General features: G+C 51.4%; 1 protein-coding gene across 1 annotated transcript in view; it reads right to left on the reverse strand.

Moving 5' to 3' along the window:
* LOC147706800 (calpain-1 catalytic subunit-like) overlaps positions 1–26892 on the reverse strand; it is a 668045-nt gene that overhangs the window by 457098 nt on the left and 184055 nt on the right. Inside the window, exon 4 of the mRNA XM_086925931.1 lies at positions 26488–26621. Coding sequence (XP_086782057.1) covers positions 26488–26621 — 134 coding nt within the window. The remainder of the gene's footprint in view (positions 1–26487; positions 26622–26892) is intronic.

Consider the following 26892-nt stretch of genomic DNA (forward strand, 5'->3'; position numbering starts at 1 on the left):
GTGCAAACCAAACTGATGGACACATCCTGGAGCTTGCATATTTACGCGGCCGTCCTGCCGCGGGGTTGTGCACCTCCCCGAAAGAAAGGGGACCACTCGAGGAGAAGACACCTCTTCGAATATGTGGGGTAACAGCAGGGATTCAAGACGGACCCCCCTGCCTGAGTCCATATCTGCATCTATAAGAACTACCGCTCCCACAATGCTCAGCCAACATCATCTTCCCATTGGAGGGCGTGCATTGTTGAAATTTGGAGCGCGAATCTCCGTGAAAGCCTCTGAAGAGAAAGCTGAGGAGCTTTCGAAACGCGTCAGGCACACCTGCACGGAGTGATTCAAGCGGCAACCGCCTGTACCTTAAAGAGAGTCCGACTCTCTGCTGCTGTTGGTCGAGTGCAAACCAAACTGATGGACACATCCTGGAGCTTGCATATTTACGCGGCCGTCCTGCCGCGGGGTTGTGCACCTCCCCGAAAGAAAGGGGACCACTCGAGGAGAAGACACCTCTTCGAATATGTGGGGTAACAGCAGGGATTCAAGACGGACCCCCCTGCCTGAGTCCATATCTGCATCTATAAGAACTACCGCTCCCACAATGCTCAGCCAACACCATCTTCCCATTGGAGGGCGTGCATTGTTGAAATTGGGAGCGCAAATCTCCGTGAAAGCCTCTGAAGAGAAAGCTGAGGAGCTTTCGAAACGCGTCAGGCACACCTGCACGGAGTGATTCAAGCGGCAACCGCCTGTACCTTAAAGAGAGTCCGACTCTCTGCTGCTGTTGGTCGAGTGCAAACCAAACTGATGGACACATCCTGGAGCTTGCATATTTACGCGGCCGTCCTGCCGCGGGGTTGTGCACCTCCCCGAAAGAAAGGGGACCACTCGAGGAGAAGACACCTCTTCGAATATGTGGGGTAACAGCAGGGATTCAAGACGGACCCCCCTGCCTGAGTCCATATCTGCATCTATAAGAACTACCGCTCCCACAATGCTCAGCCAACATCATCTTCCCATTGGAGGGCGTGCATTGTTGAAATTGGGAGCGCGAATCTCCGTGAAAGCCTCTGAAGAGAAAGCTGAGGAGCTTTCGAAACGCGTCAGGCACACCTGCACGGAGTGATTCAAGCGGCAACCGCCTGTACCTTAAAGAGAGTCCGACTCTCTGCTGCTGTTGGTCGAGTGCAAACCAAACTGATGGACACATCCTGGAGCTTGCATATTTACGCGGCCGTCCTGCCGCGGGGTTGTGCACCTCCCCGAAAGAAAGGGGACCACTCGAGGAGAAGACACCTCTTCGAATATGTGGGGTAACAGCAGGGATTCAAGACGGACCCCCCTGCCTGAGTCCATATCTGCATCTATAAGAACTACCGCTCCCACAATGCTCAGCCAACATCATCTTCCCATTGGAGGGCGTGCATTGTTGAAATTGGGAGCGCGAATCTCCGTGAAAGCCTCTGAAGAGAAAGCTGAGGAGCTTTCGAAACGCGTCAGGCACACCTGCACGGAGTGATTCAAGCGGCAACCGCCTGTACCTTAAAGAGAGTCCGACTCTCTGCTTCTGTTGGTCGAGTGCAAACCAAACTGATGGACACATCCTGGAGCTTGCATATTTACGCGGCCGTCCTGCCGCGGGGTTGTGCACCTCCCCGAAAGAAAGGGGACCACTCGAGGAGAAGACACCTCTTCGAATATGTGGGGTAACAGCAGGGATTCAAGACGGACCCCCCTGCCTGAGTCCATATCTGCATCTATAAGAACTACCGCTCCCACAATGCTCAGCCAACATCATCTTCCCATTGGAGGGCGTGCATTGTTGAAATTGGGAGCGCGAATCTCCGTGAAAGCCTCTGAAGAGAAAGCTGAGGAGCTTTCGAAACGCGTCAGGCACACCTGCACGGAGTGATTCAAGCGGCAACCGCCTGTACCTTAAAGAGAGTCCGACTCTCTGCTGCTGTTGGTCAAGTGCAAACCAAACTGATGGACACATCCTGGAGCTTGCATATTTACGCGGCCGTCCTGCCGCGGGGTTGTGCACCTCCCCGAAAGAAAGGGGACCACTCGAGGAGAAGACACCTCTTCGAATATGTGGGGTAACAGCAGGGATTCAAGACGGACCCCCCTGCCTGAGTCCATATCTGCATCTATAAGAACTACCGCTCCCACAATGCTCAGCCAACATCATCTTCCCATTGGAGGGCGTGCATTGTTGAAATTGGGAGCGCGAATCTCCGTGAAAGCCTCTGAAGAGAAAGCTGAGGAGCTTTCGAAACGCGTCAGGCACACCTGCACGGAGTGATTCAAGCGGCAACCGCCTGTACCTTAAAGAGAGTCCGACTCTCTGCTGCTGTTGGTCGAGTGCAAACCAAACTGATGGACACATCCTGGAGCTTGCATATTTACGCGGCCGTCCTGCCGCGGGGTTGTGCACCTCCCCGAAAGAAAGGGGACCACTCGAGGAGAAGACACCTCTTCGAATATGTGGGGTAACAGCAGGGATTCAAGACGGACCCCCCTGCCTGAGTCCATATCTGCATCTATAAGAACTACCGCTCCCACAATGCTCAGCCAACATCATCTTCCCATTGGAGGGCGTGCATTGTTGAAATTGGGAGCGCGAATCTCCGTGAAAGCCTCTGAAGAGAAAGCTGAGGAGCTTTCGAAACGCGTCAGGCACACCTGCACGGAGTGATTCAAGCGGCAACCGCCTGTACCTTAAAGAGAGTCCGACTCTCTGCTGCTGTTGGTCGAGTGCAAACCAAACTGATGGACACATCCTGGAGCTTGCATATTTACGCGGCCGTCCTGCCGCGGGGTTGTGCACCTCCCCGAAAGAAAGGGGACCACTCGAGGAGAAGACACCTCTTCGAATATGTGGGGTAACAGCAGGGATTCAAGACAGACCCCCCTGCCTGAGTCCATATCTGCATCTATAAGAACTACCGCTCCCACAATGCTCAGCCAACATCATCTTCCCATTGGAGGGCGTGCATTGTTGAAATTGGGAGCGCGAATCTCCGTGAAAGCCTCTGAAGAGAAAGCTGAGGAGCTTTCGAAACGCGTCAGGCACACCTGCACGGAGTGATTCAAGCGGCAACCGCCTGTACCTTAAAGAGAGTCCGACTCTCTGCTGCTGTTGGTCAAGTGCAAACCAAACTGATGGACACATCCTGGAGCTTGCATATTTACGCGGCCGTCCTGCCGCGGGGTTGTGCACCTCCCCGAAAGAAAGGGGACCACTCGAGGAGAAGACACCTCTTCGAATATGTGGGGTAACAGCAGGGATTCAAGACGGACCCCCCTGCCTGAGTCCATATCTGCATCTATAAGAACTACCGCTCCCACAATGCTCAGCCAACATCATCTTCCCATTGGAGGGCGTGCATTGTTGAAATTGGGAGCGCGAATCTCCGTGAAAGCCTCTGAAGAGAAAGCTGAGGAGCTTTCGAAACGCGTCAGGCACACCTGCACGGAGTGATTCAAGCGGCAACCGCCTGTACCTTAAAGAGAGTCCGACTCTCTGCTGCTGTTGGTCGAGTGCAAACCAAACTGATGGACACATCCTGGAGCTTGCATATTTACGCGGCCGTCCTGCCGCGGGGTTGTGCACCTCCCCGAAAGAAAGGGGACCACTCGAGGAGAAGACACCTCTTCGAATATGTGGGGTAACAGCAGGGATTCAAGACGGACCCCCCTGCCTGAGTCCATATCTGCATCTATAAGAACTACCGCTCCCACAATGCTCAGCCAACATCATCTTCCCATTGGAGGGCGTGCATTGTTGAAATTGGGAGCGCGAATCTCCGTGAAAGCCTCTGAAGAGAAAGCTGAGGAGCTTTCGAAACGCGTCAGGCACACCTGCATGGAGTGATTCAAGCGGCAACCGCCTGTACCTTAAAGAGAGTCCGACTCTCTGCTGCTGTTGGTCGAGTGCAAACCAAACTGATGGACACATCCTGGAGCTTGCATATTTACGCGGCCGTCCTGCCGCGGGGTTGTGCACCTCCCCGAAAGAAAGGGGACCACTCGAGGAGAAGACACCTCTTCGAATATGTGGGGTAACAGCAGGGATTCAAGACGGACCCCCCTGCCTGAGTCCATATCTGCATCTATAAGAACTACCGCTCCCACAATGCTCAGCCAACATCATCTTCCCATTGGAGGGCGTGCATTGTTGAAATTGGGAGCGCGAATCTCCGTGAAAGCCTCTGAAGAGAAAGCTGAGGAGCTTTCGAAACGCGTCAGGCACACCTGCACGGAGTGATTCAAGCGGCAACCGCCTGTACCTTAAAGAGAGTCCGACTCTCTGCTGCTGTTGGTCGAGTGCAAACCAAACTGATGGACACATCCTGGAGCTTGCATATATATATATATATATATATATATATATATATATATATATGGTTGCAGCGTGATCAAGGGCTTCCCGCCCGAAACGCGTCGCTGGTTCTGTTTTAATCTGTAAATAAAATTACCATCTTTGCTGAATTGCTGGTCCGGTCCTCTTCCTTGCTGGCGTGGAGGCGGTGTCTGCGAGCGCAGAGCAGGCTGGGGAGGAATCTTTCTTCATATATATATATATATATATATATATATATATATATATATATATATATATATATATATATATATATATATTACCTACTGGTGGTCGCCAGTAGGTAGATATAGTTTGGACCTAGTTTCCATAGGAAATCCGCAACATTCTATTGGGAATAACTTTGGCGCCAGTTGATGAATCTTTTTGAATTTCTCAAAGAAGATGGCCCGCTCCGCTCTGCTCCTTCCCTGAAAGTTTTGGGGGATTAGTGAAGTGGGGGCTGAGAAAAAAGGGGGGTCCCAAAACGTGTTTTCCCCATGTTATTTTACATAGGACGATTAGACACGGCTACAGCCCAAACGGCTGAACGGAATTACAGGAAATTTGGCAAAATGGTAGAGTCTGATTCGCAGATGTTTAAATGGTGTAACTCCCTCCAGTAGTTGTTGAGAAAAGCAAATTTGAAAACATGTATATATCTATAACCACGCACCATGCGCGATACACGTGCCCCTGCGGGACCCCCTGAGCAGGCCTAGGGGGTCAGGGTGCTTCTACCCTGCCCCCTTTTTGAGTTCTACACGTTTGTTTTTCTGCTTTCTTGTGCCTCAGTCTACTGAGGCACAAGATGGCTGCCAACAACTTCTGTTTTGGAGTGTTAACAGATAGTGGCAGCCAATCAGCACGGGCTGCATGCTCATTGGCTTTCAACACTTCAAACCAGGAAGTGTTGGCAGCCATCTTGTGCTTGGTAGACCGAGGCACAAGAAATCAGAAAAACAAACGTGTAGAACACAAAAAGGGGTCAGGGTAGAAACACCCTGACCCCCTAGGCCTGCCCAGGTGGTCCCACAAGGACCCCCAAGGCCCCAATTTGTTTTTTTAAAAACCTGGTCTGTTTTTTTTCAAATTACCCCCGGGGGACCAAATCGCGGGGGCATAGTGATAAAGAAGTGTGGGGAGGGCCCAATCCCCCCCACAATGCCCCAGGGACCGCCATCCCCCGGGGCAAAGCAACGCAGCCCCCTGGCGCATACTGGAGGCTCCTGGTGGGCTAGCTGGCCCCCAGGGACCCCCAGTATGCAAGGGGAATTAGTTCACCCTCTGCAAACTTGCCCGGGGGCTGCGTTGCAGAGAGGTGTAAAAAAGGGTGTGGCCTCATTACACCTCTCTGCAATGCAGCCCCCTGGCGCATACTGGAGGTTCCAGGTGGGCTAGGTGGCCCCCAGGGACCCCCAGTATGCAAGAGGAATTAATTTCCCTTCTACAAACGCGCCAGGGGGCTGCATTGCAGAGAGGTGTAAAAAAGGGCCTAGACTCATTTCACCTTTCTGCAATGCAGCCCCCTGGTGCATACTGGAGGTTCCAGGTGGGCTAGTTGGCCCCCAGGGACCCCCAGTATGCAAGGGGAATCAGTTCCCCCTCTGCAAACATGCCAGGGGGCTGCGTTGCAGAGAGGTGTAAAAAGGGGTATCGCCTCATCACACCTCTCTGCAATGCAGCCCCCTGGCACATACTGGAGTTTCAGGTGGGCTAGTTGGCCCCCAGGGAGCCCTAGTATGCAAGGGGAATTAGTCCTCCCTCTGCAAACGCGCCCGGGGGCTGCGCTGCAGAGAGGTGTAAAAAAAGGTGTGGCCTCATTACACCTCTCTGCAATGCAGCCCCCTGGAGAATACTGGAGGTTCCTGGTGGGTTAGTTGGCCCCCAGGGACCCCCAGTATGCAAGGGGAATTAATTCCCCCTCTGCAAATGTGTCAGGGGGCTGCATTGAAGAGAGGTGTAAAAACTTTTTTTTTCAATTTATATTAAAAATATGTAATGTAATTTAAAAAATAAACTATCTAAAAATAAATAATTAAAAATAATGTAGTAAATCAGTATAAAGAATATAACAATTAATACATTTAAAGATTATCATTTACAAAACCATTGAAATTCACTGAAAAAAACATAGGTTTCAGCCACGTTATAGTTAGGAATTACCATTTAAAAAACCTTTGAAATTCCCCCGTTATAGTTAGTGGTACTCACTATAACTTGCGCGCCCGCAATCCACTGCTGATGATGTCACATATTATATCATTCAGGACATGGTCAGTGACATCACTGATGACATCACTGATGACATCTCAAATGACATCACTAATGACATCATCCTTGTGAAAGAGTGGCAGACCTCCTCTCAGCGTAATATAACCCTTGATACACACATTCAAAAATAGAAACTAAAATTTTCAAAAAAAATTGAGATACCATTTCCAGTTAGAACAACATATTCAGTAATTCCAAAATCTAGATACGCATCCAGTCATTCACTAACACTTCTATATGGGCACTCATACATATACTGACTCATCATATCTACTCATACACCTATACATCTTATTACACACGGACACTCATCTATAGAGTTACTCACACACGAACTCAGAAGAATCCTGTGGCTGCTGTTCTGCCATTTTGATATGAAAAAAGCTGGAACAAAGCAGAGATCCTTCTCTCAGGAAACCAAAAGAGATAGTAAGGGAAGTGGGTGGGGTTTTTCAGGATTCTGGAAAAGAATCTACTATAAACCAATCAAAAGGGTTGTTTTCATGCCACATGACTTTACGTGCACGCAACCTGTGTGCACGCATGCGTGCACGTTGTACGACCGTCGCATATAAATGACGTTTTACCCAATTTTCGTAAAAGCTTTTTAAAACATGAAAAGGAGGCAGGGAAGAGACTCCCAGACCCCCTAGGCCTTCTAGGCAGAACTGAGTCAAAAACAATAGTGGAGAACGTGAAAAGGGGGCAGGGTAGAGACAGTTTTTTCAGTGAATTTCTAAGGTTTTTTAAATGCTAATTCCTAACTATATCAGGCCTGAAACCTTTGTTTTTTTCAGTGAATATCTATATATATATATATGTATATTATCGCTCGATATTCTCCCAGTCCAGGAAAGAAATATGCAGCACTCGCAGGGTTGGTTACAGCAGGGAGAGGATGTAGCCTTGCGGTTAGAGCTGTCGACCTCGAAGCTGTGAAACCGGGTTTGAGTCTCGGCAACGACGCTCAACATCCTGTGATTCTGAGCAAATCACTTAATCTTCCTGTGCCTAACAAAAATGAATGTGTCCGTCTGTAACGAAACTGTTGCTCATGTAAAGCGCTCTGATACCCGATGTCTCGGGTCTGGATTGCGCTATATAAAACTCAATTTAATAAGCCAATTAATAAGTAATTAATAATAAATTACTACCCACAGTTAACACTATAAAATCTCAATTGAATGAATAATAGATAAAAATAATCATTCATTTATTATAATTAAATTACCTACCACCCTATTCCCCTATAAACCCACAACCCGCTACGGTACTAAAATAATAAAATTTAATTAAAATATAATTGATAAGAACTAAAAATTTAACACATTAAAAAACATAGACAATTCTTATACAAAGAAATACACCATGTGCATTTAAAGCATATACTAAGGGGGCGTGGCCAAGATGGCGGACTGGTGAGTCGCATTTCCCAGGCAGCTCCCCACTCCTGGCTATCTCGCATGGTCAGTTTAGCACTCCTGACACTGTGAGCACTTCAATTGCCGGTAAATTCGCGAGAAGCAGTGGAGGGGCAGCCTCGGAGGTGCGCACCGCGGGGCTGGGTGCCCGATCAACGCTTACAGATGGCCCGGAGACATGGAGAAGGGGAGCGAGAAAATGGCTCCCGGACCCGGCAGCGGCTACTATCGGGACTAGCCGAGCCCAGGGCAGCGGTGGACTGGCCACACAAGCTGAATACATACCAGGCGGCTGCAGAGCGACGACGCCTGGGCATGCTGGGTGCCCAGTACTGACAGAGCGGCTGGCAGGGAAGGTGGAGAACCTCACACCCTGGCGGTCACCGGAGCCAGAGAGGCTGCGCTTGCAGCAGGGACCCCTGCAGTGAGGCAGCGGGACGCGAGGCCACGGCACGGTGCGGACCAGTGTTTGTTCAGTGGAGCGGCCTGGCGGTGGCACAGTGGAGCCTGCCAGAGGCACACAGAGGACAGTGGACATGACCGGTGGTCCCAGTCAGGCCTGCTACTACTGCTAGCCCCCTCCGGGAAGGCGGCAGGCCTAGCGCAACAGCGGCTGGGCAGGCTAGTAGGCCCGATGGTCCACAGTGGTTGGAGAATCACGCGAAGGGCCTTACAACTTTGGCAGCCTACGGCGCTGGAAGGTACGCACCTACTGCAGCAAGCACTGAGGTGAGGAGGACGTGCGCAGAACTGCTGCGGCAGGAGAGGGCGATGGATACCCAGCCTGTGACATCGCCTGGCGGAGGCACAGGGGTATCGTCAAACGGCTGGCTAACGAGACGGGCACAGGTGGGAGCAGAGGGCGGGAAAAGCGATATCGCCCCAGAGTGGCCTTTGCGAAACGTTGGGCACGCCCTTGAAAGAGAAACTCACTCCCTGGTCTTCCCTTGGGGTGACGGAGAGGTTCACTGGGAGGAAAAGTGATTTGTGATGGATGCGGTCGGTGGGCCGTCTGACCCGGTCCTGATTGGAAAAACAGTGGTGCAAAGGGGGCTTCTTGCGGCCTAACACCACCCGGTCAGGTGCCTCATCTGGCTTAGCTGGCATCGCAGGGATAGCCTGGCCGGTGAGCAGCAGAGGCCAAGACCCCAAGTGGCAGACTTACCTGTGCGGACCCACACGTCGTGGGGACGGAGGGCCTACCAAGAAATAGGCAGGCTTGGACAGCGATGAGCGTCTCGAGGGAGTCGACCCTTCAGCCTGACATACCGGCTGACGGGTGTGGGCAGCCGGAGGCACAGAAGGGTGTGAGGGGCCGGTACTAACTCTAGAAGTGCGGAGGGACGCCCTGCCGCTGGTACCCGGCCAAGATATTTCCTCGGTGAGAGGGAAGAAGGAGCGCTCATTGAAGGAGATGCTCACCAAAGGCTCCCTGTCATGGGAGAAGGGGGGCCGTTTGCCCCTGGCACCAAAATCACAGATGGACTTGGAGGAGGGGGAAGTCCTGATCACTCGCTCCTTCCTGGAGTCACTGTTTAATACTCTGAGGGAGGATTTAAAGACACTCAAAAGCGAGGTGGCGGAGAAGTGAAGGAGATCCGCCGCGATGTTGATGCGATTGGCGAAAGAGTAGTTGCTATAGAGGACCACGAGCAGACCAAAGACAAGAAAGTAGAGCAGCTTCAACAGGAGGTGATCCGCTTAAAGGAGCAACAGATAGAGCTACAGGCACACACGGAAGACCTCGAAAACCGCTTGCGGCAAAATAACATCTGTGTACGGGGTGTTCCTTCGGACGCAGAGGGGTCTGATATGGCTCAATATTTGCAAGGGCTGTTCCGAGACATTCTGGGAGTGCCGCAGGACTTTGAAATTTGCATTGATCGAGTGAACCGAGTAGGCTTGAGACGATGAGCTCCTGCCCCCCTGCCGGACATCCTAGCGTTCCTTCCAGATTTCCCCCTCAAGGAATGCATCTTGCGAGAGGCCAGGGCGAAACAACCAGTCAAATACTAAGGGCACTCCATAGCACTCTACCAGGACCTAGCTGCCATGACTTTGCAGAAAAGGAGGGAGTTTAAAGGGGTGACCGCAAACCTGAGAGAACTAGGGGTGGCTTACTCTTGGGGCCACCCTTTCCACCTGATTATCAAGTGGAATGGCAAGCTATACCAACCTTGATTCCTCCACGAAGCTAGCAAGATCCTCGGGATGGAGTACCAGGGCTCGTGGAGGCGTCCAGCCGGGAGTGGAGGCCATTGGGGGAGCAGTGGCGGAGATTGGGCCGGAGATGATCACCTGCTCCCGGTCTATTGCCAGACCCTAATACTATAGCGCAGGAGCATCAGGCAGCTCTGGAAACGGTCCTCAAGGACACAGCATCCCCGGACTGCTCATGACTTCATAAGGGCTAACATATGCTTTGTAGTTAGGTTGGCCGGGGGGGCTGCTGGGGGCGGGGGCTGGGGAACCTTGGACCACGAATGGTCCAAGTGCCCGCGTCTTTGGGTGGCGGGCAGTGGACAATGTTTGGGGTTGCTCCATTGGGGTTAGGGTGGGGTGGGGACTGGTGTGCTGACAAGAAGGGCGAGACAAATGGGGCTGTGTTAGAACCACTTAGCGTAGCGTCATAGGGGATCCATACGCAACTGAGGTGGGCAGGAACATACAGACGACACAGGCAGGTCTCACGACGGTCCCATATCACATTCCACCCTCCAGGTAGTCACCCTCAATGTGAAGGGGCTTAACAACCCCATCAAATGAAGGTCCATATTGTCCTATTTGGAGAACCTGGGGGCTGATGTGTGTCTCCTTCAGGAGACCCATCTTCTCCCCAAAGATTGGCACCTGAGTAAGTCTCGGGCCTTTCCCCAACAATTCTTTTCTTCCATGACAGACAAGAAGGCAGGAGGAGCCATACTGGTCGCCAAGCGATTTGCCGGAAGGCGGGGGACAAAGTGGCAGGGGTTAAGGGTTGCCTCTTAGCCTATAGACTGTGGGTGGGGGGTGTGCCATTAGTGGTGGGATATATATACATGCCCAATTCGGGCCAAGAGAGGTTCCTAACCGCATCCCTATCCGAGGTTCTGAGCTCATAAGAGCGGTGGATAGTGGTAGGCGGAGATCTAATTCTCATCATGGGCGCTGCGATGGATAGGTCCAGTCATCGCTGCGGCCAAGCGGGAGTGCTGTCCAATGCAGGGAAAGAATGGCTGCAGTCAAGGGGGCTGGGGGACATGTGGCGGGTATCTCATCCTCAATCCTCACAATGTTCTTTCTATTCCCATGCACATCACACCTATGCCCGACTGGATTATCTGTTAGGCTCCACAGAATTGTATGAGTTAGTGGACATAGTGAACATCATCCCGGCAGCACTATCTGATCACGATACAGTGATGGTGAATATCAAGGTGCTCCCAACACATAGACAGAAAGTGTGTTGGCAACTTCGAGAAAACATGTTACGCAGGAAGGGAGTGACCCAACAAATCCACAAATGCATTACAGACTACTTAGCCTTGAACAATACCCCAGACTCTTCTCTTGCTACTTCATGGGGGGCCCTTAAAGCGGTGGTATGGGGGGAACTCATAGCTATCTCAGCGGCTGAAAATAGGGAGCACAAAGACAAGAGGGAACTTCTCACGGTGGAAGTGTTGGAACTGGAAAGGGTCGACGGCAGCTCAGGCGCACCAAGGGTTTGGCGCCAGGCCAAACATTATTTTGGCTGGTTTCTACAAGTCCTTTTGCCCGCTTCTAGCCCCGGTCCTGACGCTGCTTTTTAACTTCTTTCCAGGCTCTGGGACAATCCCTCCTGATATGCTAGCGACCGCCATTGTGGTGCTTCCCAAACCCGGGAAGGATAAAACTCAATGCAGCTCCTACCGGCCGGCATCCCTTCTCAGTATCGACCTGAAGTTTTTCACTGGGGCCTTGGCAGCTAGGTTGGGTCCCTGATGCCCAGCATCAATAAACAGGATCAATCAGGTTTTTACACAACCAGCAGTGCAGCGAAAACACCAAACGCATTCTCCATTTCGTTGATAAAGCCCACCGTACGAAGATGTGTGCTCTCCTGCTCTCTGTCGATGCTGAAAAGGCATTCGACAAAGTGGACTGGGACTTTCTGGACAAGACTCTAGCTCACTTCAGTATTGGGGCCCGGTTCAGGGCTTGGGTGGCAAGCTGTTACAGTGCGCTCACTGTGACAATTAGGGTCAATGGGATAGCATCAAGCCCATTTGAGATCCAACGGGGCACGAGTGCCCGCTTTCGCCCCTCCTCTTTGCGCTTTATATTGAACCATTGGCACAGAAGATAAGAGACAACCCTGGGCATCCCATTTGGTGTGGAGAGACACTCCGTGAGCCTATATGCCGATAATATCCTTGCAACCCTTGAAAAGCCATAGCAATCAGTACCTGCATTTTTGCACGAACTAGAGTCCTTTGGCCAGGTCTCGGGTTTTCGGGGAAATGTAGGAAAGTCCATGACTCTTCTGGTGGGCCACAAGGGGGGCTCTCGGGGGTGGGGCGTGGAACCCTTTGGGCGGGTTACAGCCTGGGACTGGGTCCCATATCTGGGATGGATCTGGCCCCATCCATATCACAGACAGAAGTAGTAGTAGTAGTAGTAAAATCAAAGTTTATTTAGACAATAGTCTATAAACCATACACAAGACCATGGATCCACTTAGCAATAGAAATTTTACATCATAGTTCATTTTAATACTCAGTACACATTTAAAACCATAAAAGCACTAAATTGATATTTTCCATTTTTTTTAAATCTTAATATCTTAAAATGTCCCAACTTCCTTGGTTGTCTCCATTACAGCTTCTCTTATTGCTTTCAAAAATTTCCCCAACGCAATTGTGATATCTAAAAACGACATTTCAGTAAGGAGAACAACAGCCTCTGATCGTGTGTTTACCTTATACTTTAAAAATATTGGACGCAAAAACATTTTACGCACTGTTAAAATCCATGTACAGTCCAGTAATATATGTAAAATATCATTCTTCACACCTAGGCCACATTTACAAATACCATCAGGTTGGATCAGGGCTACTTTTAATTTACTATCGTTCTTCCATGGATTTAAGCCTACCCGAACCTTCATGATTTCGTACCTTAACCATTTACTGGGTAACACATCCAAATAAGGGAACCGGACATCCTTTTCCCATTCATTCCTTACCCAGTTTACCAATTTTTTCAACTTCAGGTACTCCAGATCTTGTGATCTGGAATATTCTTGCCCTCGGTCCCTAAGCATTTTCTTAGTAAAAACTAGGTCCAATAAGGGTTGTTCGAGGGTCAACTTTAATTGCGCAGTTACTAGCTGAAGGGTTTTCCTCACTTCCCGTGCCCAATGTAAACTGCTTGCTTGTATTTCCTTTCTGCACCAAATTGACACCTTCTGATCACCACCGGGCGTCTGGCGGTTCCAAAATCTTAGCAATGACATTTGTGCCTTTACCTCCCATGCCGTCAAGCCTACCTCCAATCTAATAGCTTGCAACATGGATCCGTTAGGTAGGGACAACAGCATTTTAATTATCTTCCCTTCCTCTCGGTCCCAACCTCTTCTACCACTCAGATACAGCACTTCAGAGCCGTAAAGAACTTGTGGGGGTACCATAGCTTCAAATGCCTTAAGTAATGGTCTGTGAGACATGTCACCATAGTCCTTATTACATTTTTTCAATCCACAGACCGATGAGGACGCCTTTGAAGTTTGTGCCGCCACATGGGTATTCCACTTTAATGCACTGTCAAACCACAGGCCTAGATATTTGTATTCATTTACTACCTCTAATTTGTCTAAACCTAAAAACCATTTAAAATTTTTTACCCTCTTCCCAAAACATAGGATCTTTGTTTTCTCCATATTCACCGATAGAAACTTTTTGTCACAATATATTTTAAAAGCATTTAATTTCCTTTGGGGGCCCATTTCAGTTTGGTCCACGATCACTAGATCATCAGCATATAAAAGGCATGCAACTTTATTATTATTCATGCGCGGGCTCGCACTATTTTCAACTTCCAAAACCACGGGAAGGTCTGATAGGAAGATTGAAAAGAGCAAGGGTGCCAAACGCACCCTTGTCTCAAGCCATTCTCACAGACAGTAGCGATAAACTACTCCAAATTACTCACTCAGATCAAGACGGAGGTACTCACCTCGGACCCACCCCCTTGGCCTGGGACTCCTGCTGGACGACCGCACTGGGAACAGCTCCAATACCCACCGACCACGCACGCAACCTAGGGCTCATCCTCGGCTCCACCCTCTCCGTCTCCTCCTCCTGCTACAACACCCTCCGCATGCTCCGGAGAATCTACAAGTGGATCCCCATTGAAAAGAGAAGAACGGTCACCCAGGCCCTCGTCAGCAGCAGGCTGGACTACGCAAACTCCTAAAACAGCTCCAACGCATCCAGAACGCCTCCGCACGCCTGATCCTCGACATCCCTCGCCGCAGCCACATCACACCCCACCTTAGAGACCTGCACTGGCTCCCCGTCAGCAAGAGGATAACCTTTAAGCTCCTCACCCACGCACACAAGGCACTCCACAACACCAAACCAGCGTACCTCAACAACCGACTCAGCTTCCACACCTCCATCTCTGCTCCGCTGACCTTACCCTCACCACTGTCCCCCTCATCTGAAGAGAGACCGCCGGTGGCAGATCATTCTCCCGTCTCGCCGCCAAGACATGGAACACCCTCCACATCCACCTACGGCAGACCCAAGACCTACTGACCTTCAGAAAACTCCTCAAGACCTGGATCTTCCAACAGTAGGAGCTCCCCCACCCCCTAGCGCCTTGAGACCCTGACGGGTAAGTAGTGCACTTTATAAATGCTATGATTGATTGATTCCCTTCTTGAAGAAGGCAGATAGACCACCGAACCTCATGGGCTCGCCCATAATGAATTCCTTGCTGCGAGTGTGGGATGGGGTGGCCGTCAGGAGAGGGTTGACGTCCTTCCCCTCACCTATGACTCCCTTATTTGACAACCTGGAGTTAAGTCCAGGGATGGAGGAGGGAGCGTTTTCGGTGTGGCGTGACTTGGACTGCAAGGCTCCAGGGCACTTTTTTGATCAGGATGGAATCTTCCCATTTTCGGAGGTGCGACAATTGTATGCCATTCCGGAATCGGATCGGTTCCAGTACTTCCAACTCCGCCACTGGATCCTCCAGCCAGAAGTACGGCCTAAGGTGAGCAGGACCCTCAAAAAGTGGCTGGTGATGAAACATTCTGACAAGAAAATGATCCCGGAATTGTATAGCATGCTGAGACCTCCTGCCCCTTCGAGACCCTCTGCTGCCCAGAAACGATGGGCAAGGGAAATGGGGAGGGAGCTTACAGAAAAGTAGTGGAGGTATATATATTATGGGGCCAATAATACGGTACGCAACACTGCCAGCAGGGAATAGGCGGTCAAAGTAGCCACCTACTGACACTTGACACAAACCCGTTTGCAAAAGGGGAACCCGGACCGCAGCCCGACGTGCTGGCGAGGATGCCAGGAAGAGGGCACTCTAGTACACCTGCCATGGGATTGTAAGGAACTGACAGATCATTGGACCAAGATTCCAGAGGACATTGACAGACAGTTTGAGAGTGAGATACCGCGGTTTCCTGCTTATGTTGTGCTGGGGCTACCTAACCCACTAACTTACCCCCTGAAATCCATACGAGGGAAGCAATTGGGGCTGGCCCTGGGAGCGGCGGTTCAGCACATCTTATCGTTTTGGGGGACTCAGACTCGACGGACACACACGGGATGTTTACAAAGGCTGTGGTACATCCTAGGAATGGAAAAGATCCATGCTTCCATTAAAAAGATCCATGCTTCCCTTACTAACACCGAAGAGGGATTTAAAACAATTTGACAGCCCCTGATATCCCTATTGGCTATGGAGATGAATGAAGTGGCCTGCCCGAAGTATCTTCGACTTCTCCGACTCACGGAGCCGGTTGAGATACATGAGGCTACCTGTACTAGTTACAGCTGAGGTAGTAAGCTCACCAGTTCAGAGGTGGGGTTGGGGGGAAGTTATTGGTATGTTAAATTTTTGACATAGCCGATGGGGACAAACCTCGCCAAACACTTTGACAAAGACCAACCCCACAGTTGCACTCTGTGGTCGCTCGAGTGCCTCCAATTAGATGATTTTGTATGCACGATTGATCGGGAAGGGGGATACTTAATGATTTGGGGGCAGGGGTACCCATTGTGTATGTGGTTTTCTTCTTGCAAAATGTCAATAAAACAAAGTTAAACATAAAACATATACTAAAATACATAACACTTATGAAAAAATTTATATTTTAAACAACTATTTTTGCAAACGATATTAATGACTTTTATATATTTTCAAAAACGTTATTTCTTACCTTAAAATTGATATTCTTGACCACAATATTCTTACTGTCGATATTTCTGATTCACGATATTTAGGACTCGCTATTTCTGTAGTTCGACATTTCCAACTCGATATTCTGTCTGCACACCGTTACTGGATCCCTGGGTAAAGAGCCTCTGGAGGGCTCTCTATTCACAGATGGAAAGAAATTCTGGCGGCACGAGGAACACATCAATTGTAAAACTAAGTATGTGGTTTATGCAATTCAATGTCCATGCCAAAAGGTGTACATTGGCAAAACAACACAAGAAGTCAGACAAAGGGATTATCCAACATCGGTCCAGAATTAACAACAAAATCCTGACTGCTCCGTTGGTGGCTCATTTCCTACAGAAGAATCATAAGGTGGACGAATTGAAATGGACTGTGCAGTCAGTTATTAAAGTAGGGGGAGGTGGCGACCCTGAAATACACCTCTCTCAGAGGGAAGCATATCTAATACTTAAAATCGATACAGCCCATTCCGGACTTAATGACCTGTCCAAAATAAATAATCTGTAAATGATCTGCGAGTGTTTCCCTCCCCTTGGACACCCTGCAGTCTCTACTTTCTGTTTTGTACTGTGGTATTGTTGTCCATTGTGGGTTCGGTTCTAGCTAGTTTCGTTATGTCTTATGTTTCAAGTAAAGGTTGCAGTGTATGCCTTAGTCCTCTCAGCAATTTCAAGCGGCATTGACTGTTTCAATCTGCCGGTCATGTGGACGACATGTCCCAGTATCCTTAGTCACACACGTGATCTTGGGCGGTCCCTTTAACTCTGCTTTCCATGCGCGCGGCGTGCGAAAGCCAAATGCTGTCTGCGAGTGAAGTAAACAGATCGCCCTGACCACCCACACCGTACAGTAAGTGAGAGTCATATTTAACGCGCTGATTCGTTTCTTTGAATCAAGATTGTGCAGGTGTATTGAAACTCAGGTTTTGACAATTCCAGGCGAATTCACGTTGCTGATGCACTGACAAACACGAGAATGTGTGAGAGAGATCATTGAGCCACGGTGCTGGCCGCCCTCTAAACAGTGAGTGTGACGCTGGTCTCAATAACATAATATTTTTATCTCTGCCGAGTCAATAGCACCTAGCAGGTGTCTTAAAAAAGACCTCCAATTTTCCCCAGGTCAGCTCCAGCCTAGATCCGTCCATAAACCAGGGACCCTCCCGACACTCCTCCACTCTCTTGCAGAAAGAACGCCCTTCCACACAGGTAGGCTCTTGTCCACGCCGAACATGCCAATAAAATTGTTTCACCATGTTTCGCATTTCTTCGTTCTGATGTATACTCCTATCCGGTTACAGAACCGCGGTACATGAGAGGCGCTTCATTACACTGCAACTACTTATGAGTGACATCCATGCTCCATTACATTGCAACTACTTATGAGTGACATCCACCTGTCATTCCCAGGTACTTTCTCAGTTTCCTTTGAGTCATGAGTCTGAGTTTTTAACTTAGTTTAATATCAGTGCACAACACTTACACCATTCTTCCTCATTATTATCATTTTCAGTTTCGGCTCTATCCAGTCCGTGTCCTGAGGAGAACCCTTACTAACGTTGCGGTTCGAAACGCGTTGACCCTGAGCCTTGGAAAAAGAATAAGGGTGCCACTAGGGATGCTTAAACCTATACAGTGTGATCCCTAGTTTTGTAACCCCCTAATTTGTTTTCCTATCCTTGGCTTGGTTAGACAGGCAGGCAGCTCCTTTGAACTGTATGTCCGCCTGTCTTTTTGTACCTAATAGAAAGGACTGGTTCCTAATGTGAATGTATTGTTAGGTATTTGATTTATTACTTTTGGTGTTGCCTGTATGAACTGACAGTATTTATTTTGAGCACTTGTATGACAACAAAAGAGAGCGGATCCGCAGAGAAATTCCAGATGGAGAAACTAGAAGAGTACAACCATCGAGAGCTAAAGCAATTTTGCATGGAACTAGGCATTGCTACCACCGGGCTGAGCACGAAAGAGGACTTCAAACACGCCCTAGAATCTTGGGCAGAAACGGGTACGGCTGTACCCCAGAACCAAAACAGCGAGGCACCAGAAACAAACACCACTCCGACGGAAGAAAGGAGAGTGGGTCTTCCCCCGGAAGAGATCCAAGAACGAGAGAAAAGCAAACTCCATGAATTGGAGTTGGCACGGCTCCGGTTGGACGGAGAGCTGAAACTGGCGGAACAAAAGATAAACTTACAACACTTATGGCTCCGAGAGGAGCGGGAAGAGAAACAAAGGCAGAGAGAACTCGAAGAGAAAAAACTGGCATACGAACACGAGTGCAAGCTAGCAGAAATAGAAATGCGGAAACAGAATAAAGATCTAGGGGTGCCCGAGCGCCCGCACACCCCGGGCACTACCGAACCAAAGGTCCACATCCCCAAGGATGTCGTCAGAGAATATTTTCGGAACGACGACATACAGCAGTGGTTCAAGGCCTACGAGATCGCTATGACCTCCCACCGGATTGATCGAAGTGACTGGGGAGCCGGGCTATGGGGGAGGTTCGTCAATGAAGGCCGCGATGCCCTGCTACAGCTCCCGGACCATCAGATGACCTCCTATGACCGCATGAAGGCCGCCCTCCTCACTCGATACGGACTCACGCCCGAGATGTACCGCCAGAGGTTCCGCGACTGCAAACGGATCCCGGGTACAACTTGGGTAGAGTATGTGAACTATTTCAGCCGAGCCTTCGAGGGGTGGATCAAGGGCAGCCACGTAACCACCTACGAGCAACTTTTTAACCTCATGGTGTGGGAGCACCTCTCCAACAATTGCTTCGTCGAGCTCAGGCAGCACCTTCTCGACAGTAAATTGACTGAACCTCGGCAGCTCGCCGCTGAAGCTGACCGATGGGAAAGCACTCGAGTGGCCCGGAGTGGGCCGAGTGAACAAAACAGAAACAACCAAGGTCTCCATCGCCCCCGAGGAGGAGGAGAAGGCCAGGGCCGGGGCAGAGATGCCGTCCCGGCAACCCCCGCCAGCAACACCCCGCCCCCGGCCGGTCGGGGAAACCCCCCGATGCGCCCAGGGTTCCGAGCCAACGTTACTTGCCACCGGTGCCAGCGAATTGGACACTATGCCAGCGACCCGAGCTGCCCGAAGAACCAGACTCCTGTGCCCCGCCAGGTCGCTGCCGCCGCTCTAGGAGAAGAGCAAAACTCCGAAGAGTATGAAGAGTACGAGCAGGAGCAACCCGAGTGGGAACCTGCCGCCATGACCCTGGCCTGCCTGGGGGAAAGAGACATGATCCCGCGGGCTCCCCTACCCGCCAACACCAGAAAATACAGCCAGTGGGTGAACATAAATGGGCGCAGGGCCGAAGCCCTGCGCGACACCGGGGCCAGTGTGACGGCGGTCCGCTGTCACCTGGTGACCCCAGAATAAATCCTGCCAGACGTTCTTTGCCCCGTCCGATCAGCCGACAATTCAGAGAGCCTGTGTCGGATGGCCTGCGTCCCCTTCAAATGGGGAGGAGTGTCCGGTATGCTAAAAGTGACTGTCCGCGATGATGCCCCCGTGGACTGCCTCCTGGGGAACGACCTCGAGAGTTCCCCGTGGGCGGCCGTTGAGAGAAGAGAGCACCTGGGGATGTTGGGCCTCCCGGACTGGGCGTGCGTAACAACCCGGTCCATGGCCGCCCGTGCCATCCCCAGACCCGAAGAACTCGAATGGCCAGCACCTCCTCCCCCGATCACCCCAGAGGAAGACGCCCTCAGTACTAATCCCCCAGAGCAAACCCAAGAAGGGCCCACTCCGCTCCAAGATCTTCCAGAACTGGCTCAGTGGCGTCAAGAGGGTGGACCCACCAAGGAACAATTCCGGCAGGAGCAGAAGACCTGTCCCTCCCTCGAGGGACTCCGACAGCAAGCACTCGCCCAGAGTGCAGGAGACACCGCAGGGGCCCACTGGATCTATTGGGACAATGACCTACTATACAGCGAGCAAAGAATTGCCGAATTGGGGGCCAGTCGAGTGCTAGTGGTGCCCCTCCGCTTCAGAGACTTCCTTTTGAACTTGGCACACAATGTCCCCGTGGCTGGGCACTTGGGGCAAGACAAAACGTATAACCGCCTGGTAACTCACTTTTACTGGCCCAAAATGTGAAATGACGTCTCCAACCACTGCCGGGCCTGCCCCACCTGCCAGGCCAGCGGGAAGAGCGGCCGAAAAATCAAAGCACCCTTGCAACCATTCCCCGTCGTAACCACCCCGTTCGAACGGGTGGGGATAGACATTGTGGGGCCCCTGGACCCCAGAACAGCACAAGGGCATCGATTCATCCTGGTCCTGGTGGACCACGCCACCCGCTATCCTGAGGCCATTCCTCTTCGGACTGTAACAGCACCAGTGGTAGGCCGAGCCCTAATGGGGATCTTCTCCAGAGTAGGATTCCCCCGGGAAGTCGTCAGTGACAGAGGCACGAACTTTATCTCCAAATATATGAAATCCCTCTGGCAGCAGTGCGGGGTTACGTACCGGTTCACGACCCCCTATCACCCACAAGGAAACGGACTGGTCGAACGGTTGAACCGCACTCTCAAGGGGATGATCATGGGCCTGGAGGAACCCCTACGTCGCCAGAGAGACGTGCTGCTTCCATGCCTCCTCTTCGCCTACCGAGAAGTCCCCCAGAAATCCCTCGGTTTCAGCCCCTTCGAGCTCCTGTACGGACACCCTGTCCGGGGGCCTCTCAGCCTGGTTAAAGAAGAATGGGAAATGGCCTCCCAGAAGACCCCTCCGGACGTGTATAAGTACCTCCTGACCCTCCGCAACCAGACCCGGCGATTCAGGAAACTCGCTAAAGCCAATCTCGAGGCCAGTCAGGAGGACATGAAGAAATGGTACGATCAACATGCCTCCTCCATCGAGTTTGAGCCTGGTCAGCAAGTATGGGTAATGTCTCCCATCGAGCCTTGTGCCTTGCAGGACAAATGGACAGGACCCTTCAAGGTGGTCGAGCGCAAGGGCCCTGTCACCTATTTAATCGACATGGAGTCCCCCCGGAACCCCCTCCGGGTTCTTCACGCCAACAGACTCAAACCACACTTCGTACGCTCGGAGCTCAGCCTACTGATGGCCACAGATAGTGGGGCAGAGGAAGACTCCGAGCCCCTCAATGATCTACTGAGGACAAGTGAGAAAGATGGCTCGGTGGACGGGGTCCGACTCTCCGATGCCCTGACCCCGGAGCAACGCCAAGACTGTCGGACCCTCCTGCTGCAATTTGCAAACCTGTTCTCCCTCACCCCCGGAGTCACCCCCTGGTGCCTTCACGACGTGGACACTGGGGACAGTCCCCCTATCCGGCACCGGGCGTACCGAGTACCAGATCGGGTGCGCGCCTGCATCCAAGACGAAGTCTCCAAAATGCTCACACTCTGAGTCATCGAGCCATCCGAAAGCCCCTGGGCCAGCCCAGTCGTACTGGTCCCGAAAGCTGCTGCCCCGGGCACCACCCCGAGCTCCGATTCTGCGTCGACTATCGGGGCCTGAACGCTGTCACCCGAACCGACGCTCACCCCATTCCCCGAGCAGATGAACTGGTTGACCGCATGGGGGCTGCCCGCTACCTGAGCATCTTCGACCTGACAGTGGGCTACTGGCAGATCGGCCTCACCCCCAGAGCCCAAGAACGATCCGCCTTCTCTACCCCGGATGGTCACTACCATTTCAGAGTGATGCCATTCGGCATGAAAAACGCCCCCGCCACTTTCCAACGACTTGTGAACCAAGTACTGGCGGGCCTCGAAGAATTCAGTGCCGCCTACCTGGACGATATCGCTGTGTACAGCCGCCACTGGACAGACCACCCCCACCACCTCCGAGAAGTCCTGCACGCCCTCCAACAGGCCGACCTCACCATCAAGGCCAGCAAGTGCCAAATTGGCCAAGGGGCCGTGACCTACCTCGGGCACCAAGTGGGGAGCGGTCTGGTGGCCCCTCTCCAGCTCAAGATCGCTGCCATCCAGTCCTGGCAGCCACCCGTCACCCAAACCGAGGTCCGAGCCTTCTTGGGGCTCACCGGATACTACAGACGGTTGTGAAGGACTATGGCAGCATTGTGGGGCCCCTCACGGAACTCACATCCAAGAAACACCCCAAAACCGTCAACTGGACCCCGGACTGTCAAGCGGCCTTCGAGAAATTGAAGGCCGCCATGTGCACCGCCCCTGTGCTCCAGGCCACCGACTACAGCCGAGAGTTCATCGTCCAGACGGATGCCTCAGACCATGGCATTGGGGCAGTCCTCTCCCAACTAAACACAGAGGGAGTCGACCAGCCAGTGGCCTTCATCAGCCGACGCCTGCTGGCCCGAGAGCAGCGCTGGAGCACCATCGAACGGGAGGCCTTTGCAGTGGTGTGGGCCCTCAAGAAGCTCCGGCCCTACCTCTTCGGTACCCACTTCCGGGTACAAACAGATCATCGACCCCTGCAATGGTTGATGCAGATGCGGGGGGAGAATCCCAAACTATTGCGATGGTCCATCTCCCTGCAGGGGATGGACTTCACTGTGGAGCATCATCCAGGCCAGGACCAGGCCAACGCGGACGGCCTGTCACGCTTTTTCCGCCTCGACGAGGAGAGTCCCCAAGAGGATTGGTGACTCTCCCCGCCTTCAGCTGGGGGGGACGCATGTTGGACAGGCCTCGTGAGGGGCTCGCTACCTCCCCGCATGACAGAGCCTGGACACCGGCTCTCCCGGTTCCACCAGAAGAACAACCCAGACGACCCACAGAAGCAACCCGCAACCCGTCCCCTATGGGACGCCTGCTCCCGGACATCTCTGTATCACTGGCCCGGGCCACCGCCAGCACCATTGCCGGCCCAGCCGCCATCTTGGACACTGCACCATGAGGCCGCGTGGCCTCAACTCGACCCCAACCCTGGGCCTGGCCAGGCCCCGACATCCCGGCACCACCATCCACCCAGGAGGTGAACGGACCACTTGGCAGGTCAATGGGAGAGAGGAGTGTCGATGGTTCTCCCCCGCCAGGTGCCGATCGCCCCCAGCCTCCCCGGGCGCTGGCTCCACCCCCCTGCTGGGTGTCTGGACTCCCTCATCCCGGACCTCCCGACCTCCAAGAGCGAGGGTCCGGACATCAAAGGAGGCCAGACCTATAACTGGGGCAGCTCCAGAGCAGGAAGGGAGTTGTATCCTGGAGTCGAGAGACACCTAGAAGAACTCATCCTTGACGGACTGCTGGCGCTGCCGCAGCCCTGCCTTGTGAACCATCGTCCTGCCTGCTGGCGCTGCCGCGGCATTCTGCAACCTTCCTCCTCATCAGGACCTGCTGGCGCTGCCGCAGCCCTCTGCAACCTACATCGTCTTCGGGACCTGCTGGCGCTGCCGCGGCCCTCTGCAACCGACATCGTCTTCGGGACCTGCTGGCGCTGCCGCGGCCCTCCTCAAGTGAGACTTGCCATCCGAGCCTGCTGGCGCTGCCGCGGCCCGACCTTCCAGAACTCCGAGCTCGAGGATTGTGAGATATCCAGCAGACCACCTCAAATACCAGAAAGGTATCAAGACTGTCCTGCTACCCCCTTTCCCTTCCAGAGACTAGAATTGAGAGGACCCTCGTGTCCCGATCTCCCTGTACCGTGATATTTTGCTTCGAGAACTGCATATAAAAAGCCTTAACCTTATCCCTGTGTGGTGTCCATCTGTGGGGGGGGGAGTTACTTGTCTGTACGATCGCTGGAGACGGCCCTCACCGGAGGCCTCTCCCCTTGTCCTCGGCCGACCCTCCAGGTCCCCGTCTAACACTGAGCCTCTGCAGTAAAGCATCCCGCAAGCCCCCGGGTCTCATAACGAGCCGCTCTCACCAGGCGCACTGTCGTCGGGGCTTCACGTAGTATCTCCACGACCCGTGGGTGGCAGCGCCGCTGAGCGTCTACTCTTCCGCCACTTTCACCCCGCCTCTCCTTCTATGCCGACCGCCGATGCGGTCCACTCTTGTTCCGCGGTGACTTCCGGCGATCGTTTCCGTCCACAGGGCACTTCCGGGCAGCCCGCGGCCCAGGGCAAGGACGGTGCTTCAGATGCACGGAGGGGCCCACCTCATCTCCACGGTCCTCCCTCAGTGTTCCTCACCCGATGTTGTCCGGAGAAATATCGGACAGCTCCCCTTGGCCTCTACGCTCCAGATCAGCTGCCAGAGGCACAATTATGCCGGATTAGTAGACGGATTATTGTGTTAAGAGCCGCGTCGGTCTCAGAGCTCTTTCGCTACGCCGCCATCTCGGTCGGCTCGTAGCCATGCCAGGTATATCTTTTTTAAACTTACCTAATTGGTCTGGGTTCTGTCTTTGAGTGTGTGTCATTAGCCTTGATTCAATTAATACAATAAATGCTTAACACACCCTCTAGATAAGCCTAACTGCTCGCCCAAACTACCACAAAGAGAGCTGTTAGTAATTACCAAATTTAGCCTCTGCTAGACCTCCGGTGACTCCCTTGACTCTGTGCACACTATACCTTACTTTAGTATAGTATATACAGAGCCAGCTTCCTACAAAATGGGTTTAGTCAATTTTCAGTTAAAACGAAATATGAAGCGGAGCAGATTCTTTGAGAACTAAGGGCTAGATGTAGGTAATTTTATTTTACTTTACCGATTCGAAAATACCGAATTGTTAAGATTCGGTATTTACCGAATCGGTAATTACAGATTCGGTATTTGCCATTCATTCCTACGGGCCCGGAGGCCCATAGGAATGAATGTCAATTACCGAATCGGTAAATACCGATTCGGTAAAATTGGGAAAAAGTCAAGGGTGGCAAGGTGTCACATTGACACCCTGCTGCACCCCTGATTAGTGCTTGTGTGCACATGTGGTACACATACATGCCCCAAGGGCATGTATGTCTGTCACATGGCACAGGTGTAAATGCACATATTTACATTTACATAGGAATTCGTTATTTACCACCAACTAATAGTTGGTGGTAAATAACGAATCCTTAAAGCCCAGAAGCACCGTTTACAGTGCTTCCTACATCTCATTTACCGATTCGGTAAATACCGAATCGGTAAATACCGATTCATTATTTACCGAATCGGTAAAAAAGCCTCCTACATAGGAAAAGTATATTACCGGTCGGTAACGGCCGAATTCAGCCGTTACTGAGCGGTAATAGCCTACCTACATCTGGCCCTAAAGTTCTAAATTTGCTGAACTTACTTGATAAAACAAAAAAATCTATTCCAGTTAGTTTTTTTGTCCCAATTTTTATCACCACTAAATATTTAAATTATAATACTAAAGTTACAAAATAGCATTAAAAGAAATTTCATCCCAATTAGCAACTTCGAAATTTCTGAAGGGAATGGATTTTTTTCATCTGAATCTGCATGTTAGCAACATCAGTTGTAACTTGCTGGCAGCTAGTAGAGCAATCTCTGGCTGGCATAGAATATTGTAAAGTTTTTCTCAATATCTACAGATTTGGTTTAGTATATTTTTGGAGTGCTGCATTCTCCCTGCGCTATGAAGATGTTTCACTGTATGCAATCTCACGTCTCTGGAGTCATCACTGTTTGTAACCTCAATCCTCTGGTTGTAACTTTACGTCTTTAGGGTGATCAGTATTTGTAACCTCAAGCCTCTGATGTGGACAATGATTGTAAACTCAAGCTTCTGGTATGGTCCCTATACGCTAATGCTTCTGGTGTTGTCACTGTAAATCCATGTCTTTGTTGTGGTTACTGTTTGTAACCTCAAGCCTCTGGTGTGGTAAGTTTTTGTAACCTCCAGTCTTTGGTAACTGTTTGTATCCTCAGGCTTCTGGAGTGGGCACTGTTGGTAACCTCCAGCCTCTGGTGTGGTGACTGTTTGTATCCTCAAGCCTCTGTTGTGATCAGTTTCTAACCTCAAGTCTCTGAAGTGGTCACTGTAAACTCAACAATCTGGAATGGTAAGATAAGATTCAGGGCATCATTGGGTTTTATAGACTTGGTGGGGAGAAGCAAAGACCACTTACTTGGCATAGGCCTTCTCCAGCAGCGCGCTCCAGAATTCCTTGCGGTCGGCGGATTGCACAAACATCAACTTGCCTTTCTTGACTGGTAACTTGTCATCGATCACCACATCCACCCATTCTCCAAACTGCCAAAACTAAGGGGTAAAGCAAAGTCAGAATGAAAAGAACAGACAAAAGGCGACATTACTGGGCAGAGATAAGATAGCTAGCTTCAAGGCCTTAAATAAACACAAATGTTTCCAGCAGCCTCACCATGTGACAATCGCAGTGAGCCACCAAATGTACGACGTATTCCCTTTGCGAGACTGCTACATATTCACAAGAGGCCTCCATATACTCTACTAACTACACTGTAAGCTCCTTGTTGCAGATAAAGTGCAAGCCACCTGTGTAGTAAATGTCCTC

Source organism: Lissotriton vulgaris, chromosome 6 (genome assembly GCF_964263255.1).
Source record: "Lissotriton vulgaris chromosome 6, aLisVul1.2, whole genome shotgun sequence".
Classification (NCBI taxonomy): domain Eukaryota; kingdom Metazoa; phylum Chordata; class Amphibia; order Caudata; family Salamandridae; genus Lissotriton; species Lissotriton vulgaris.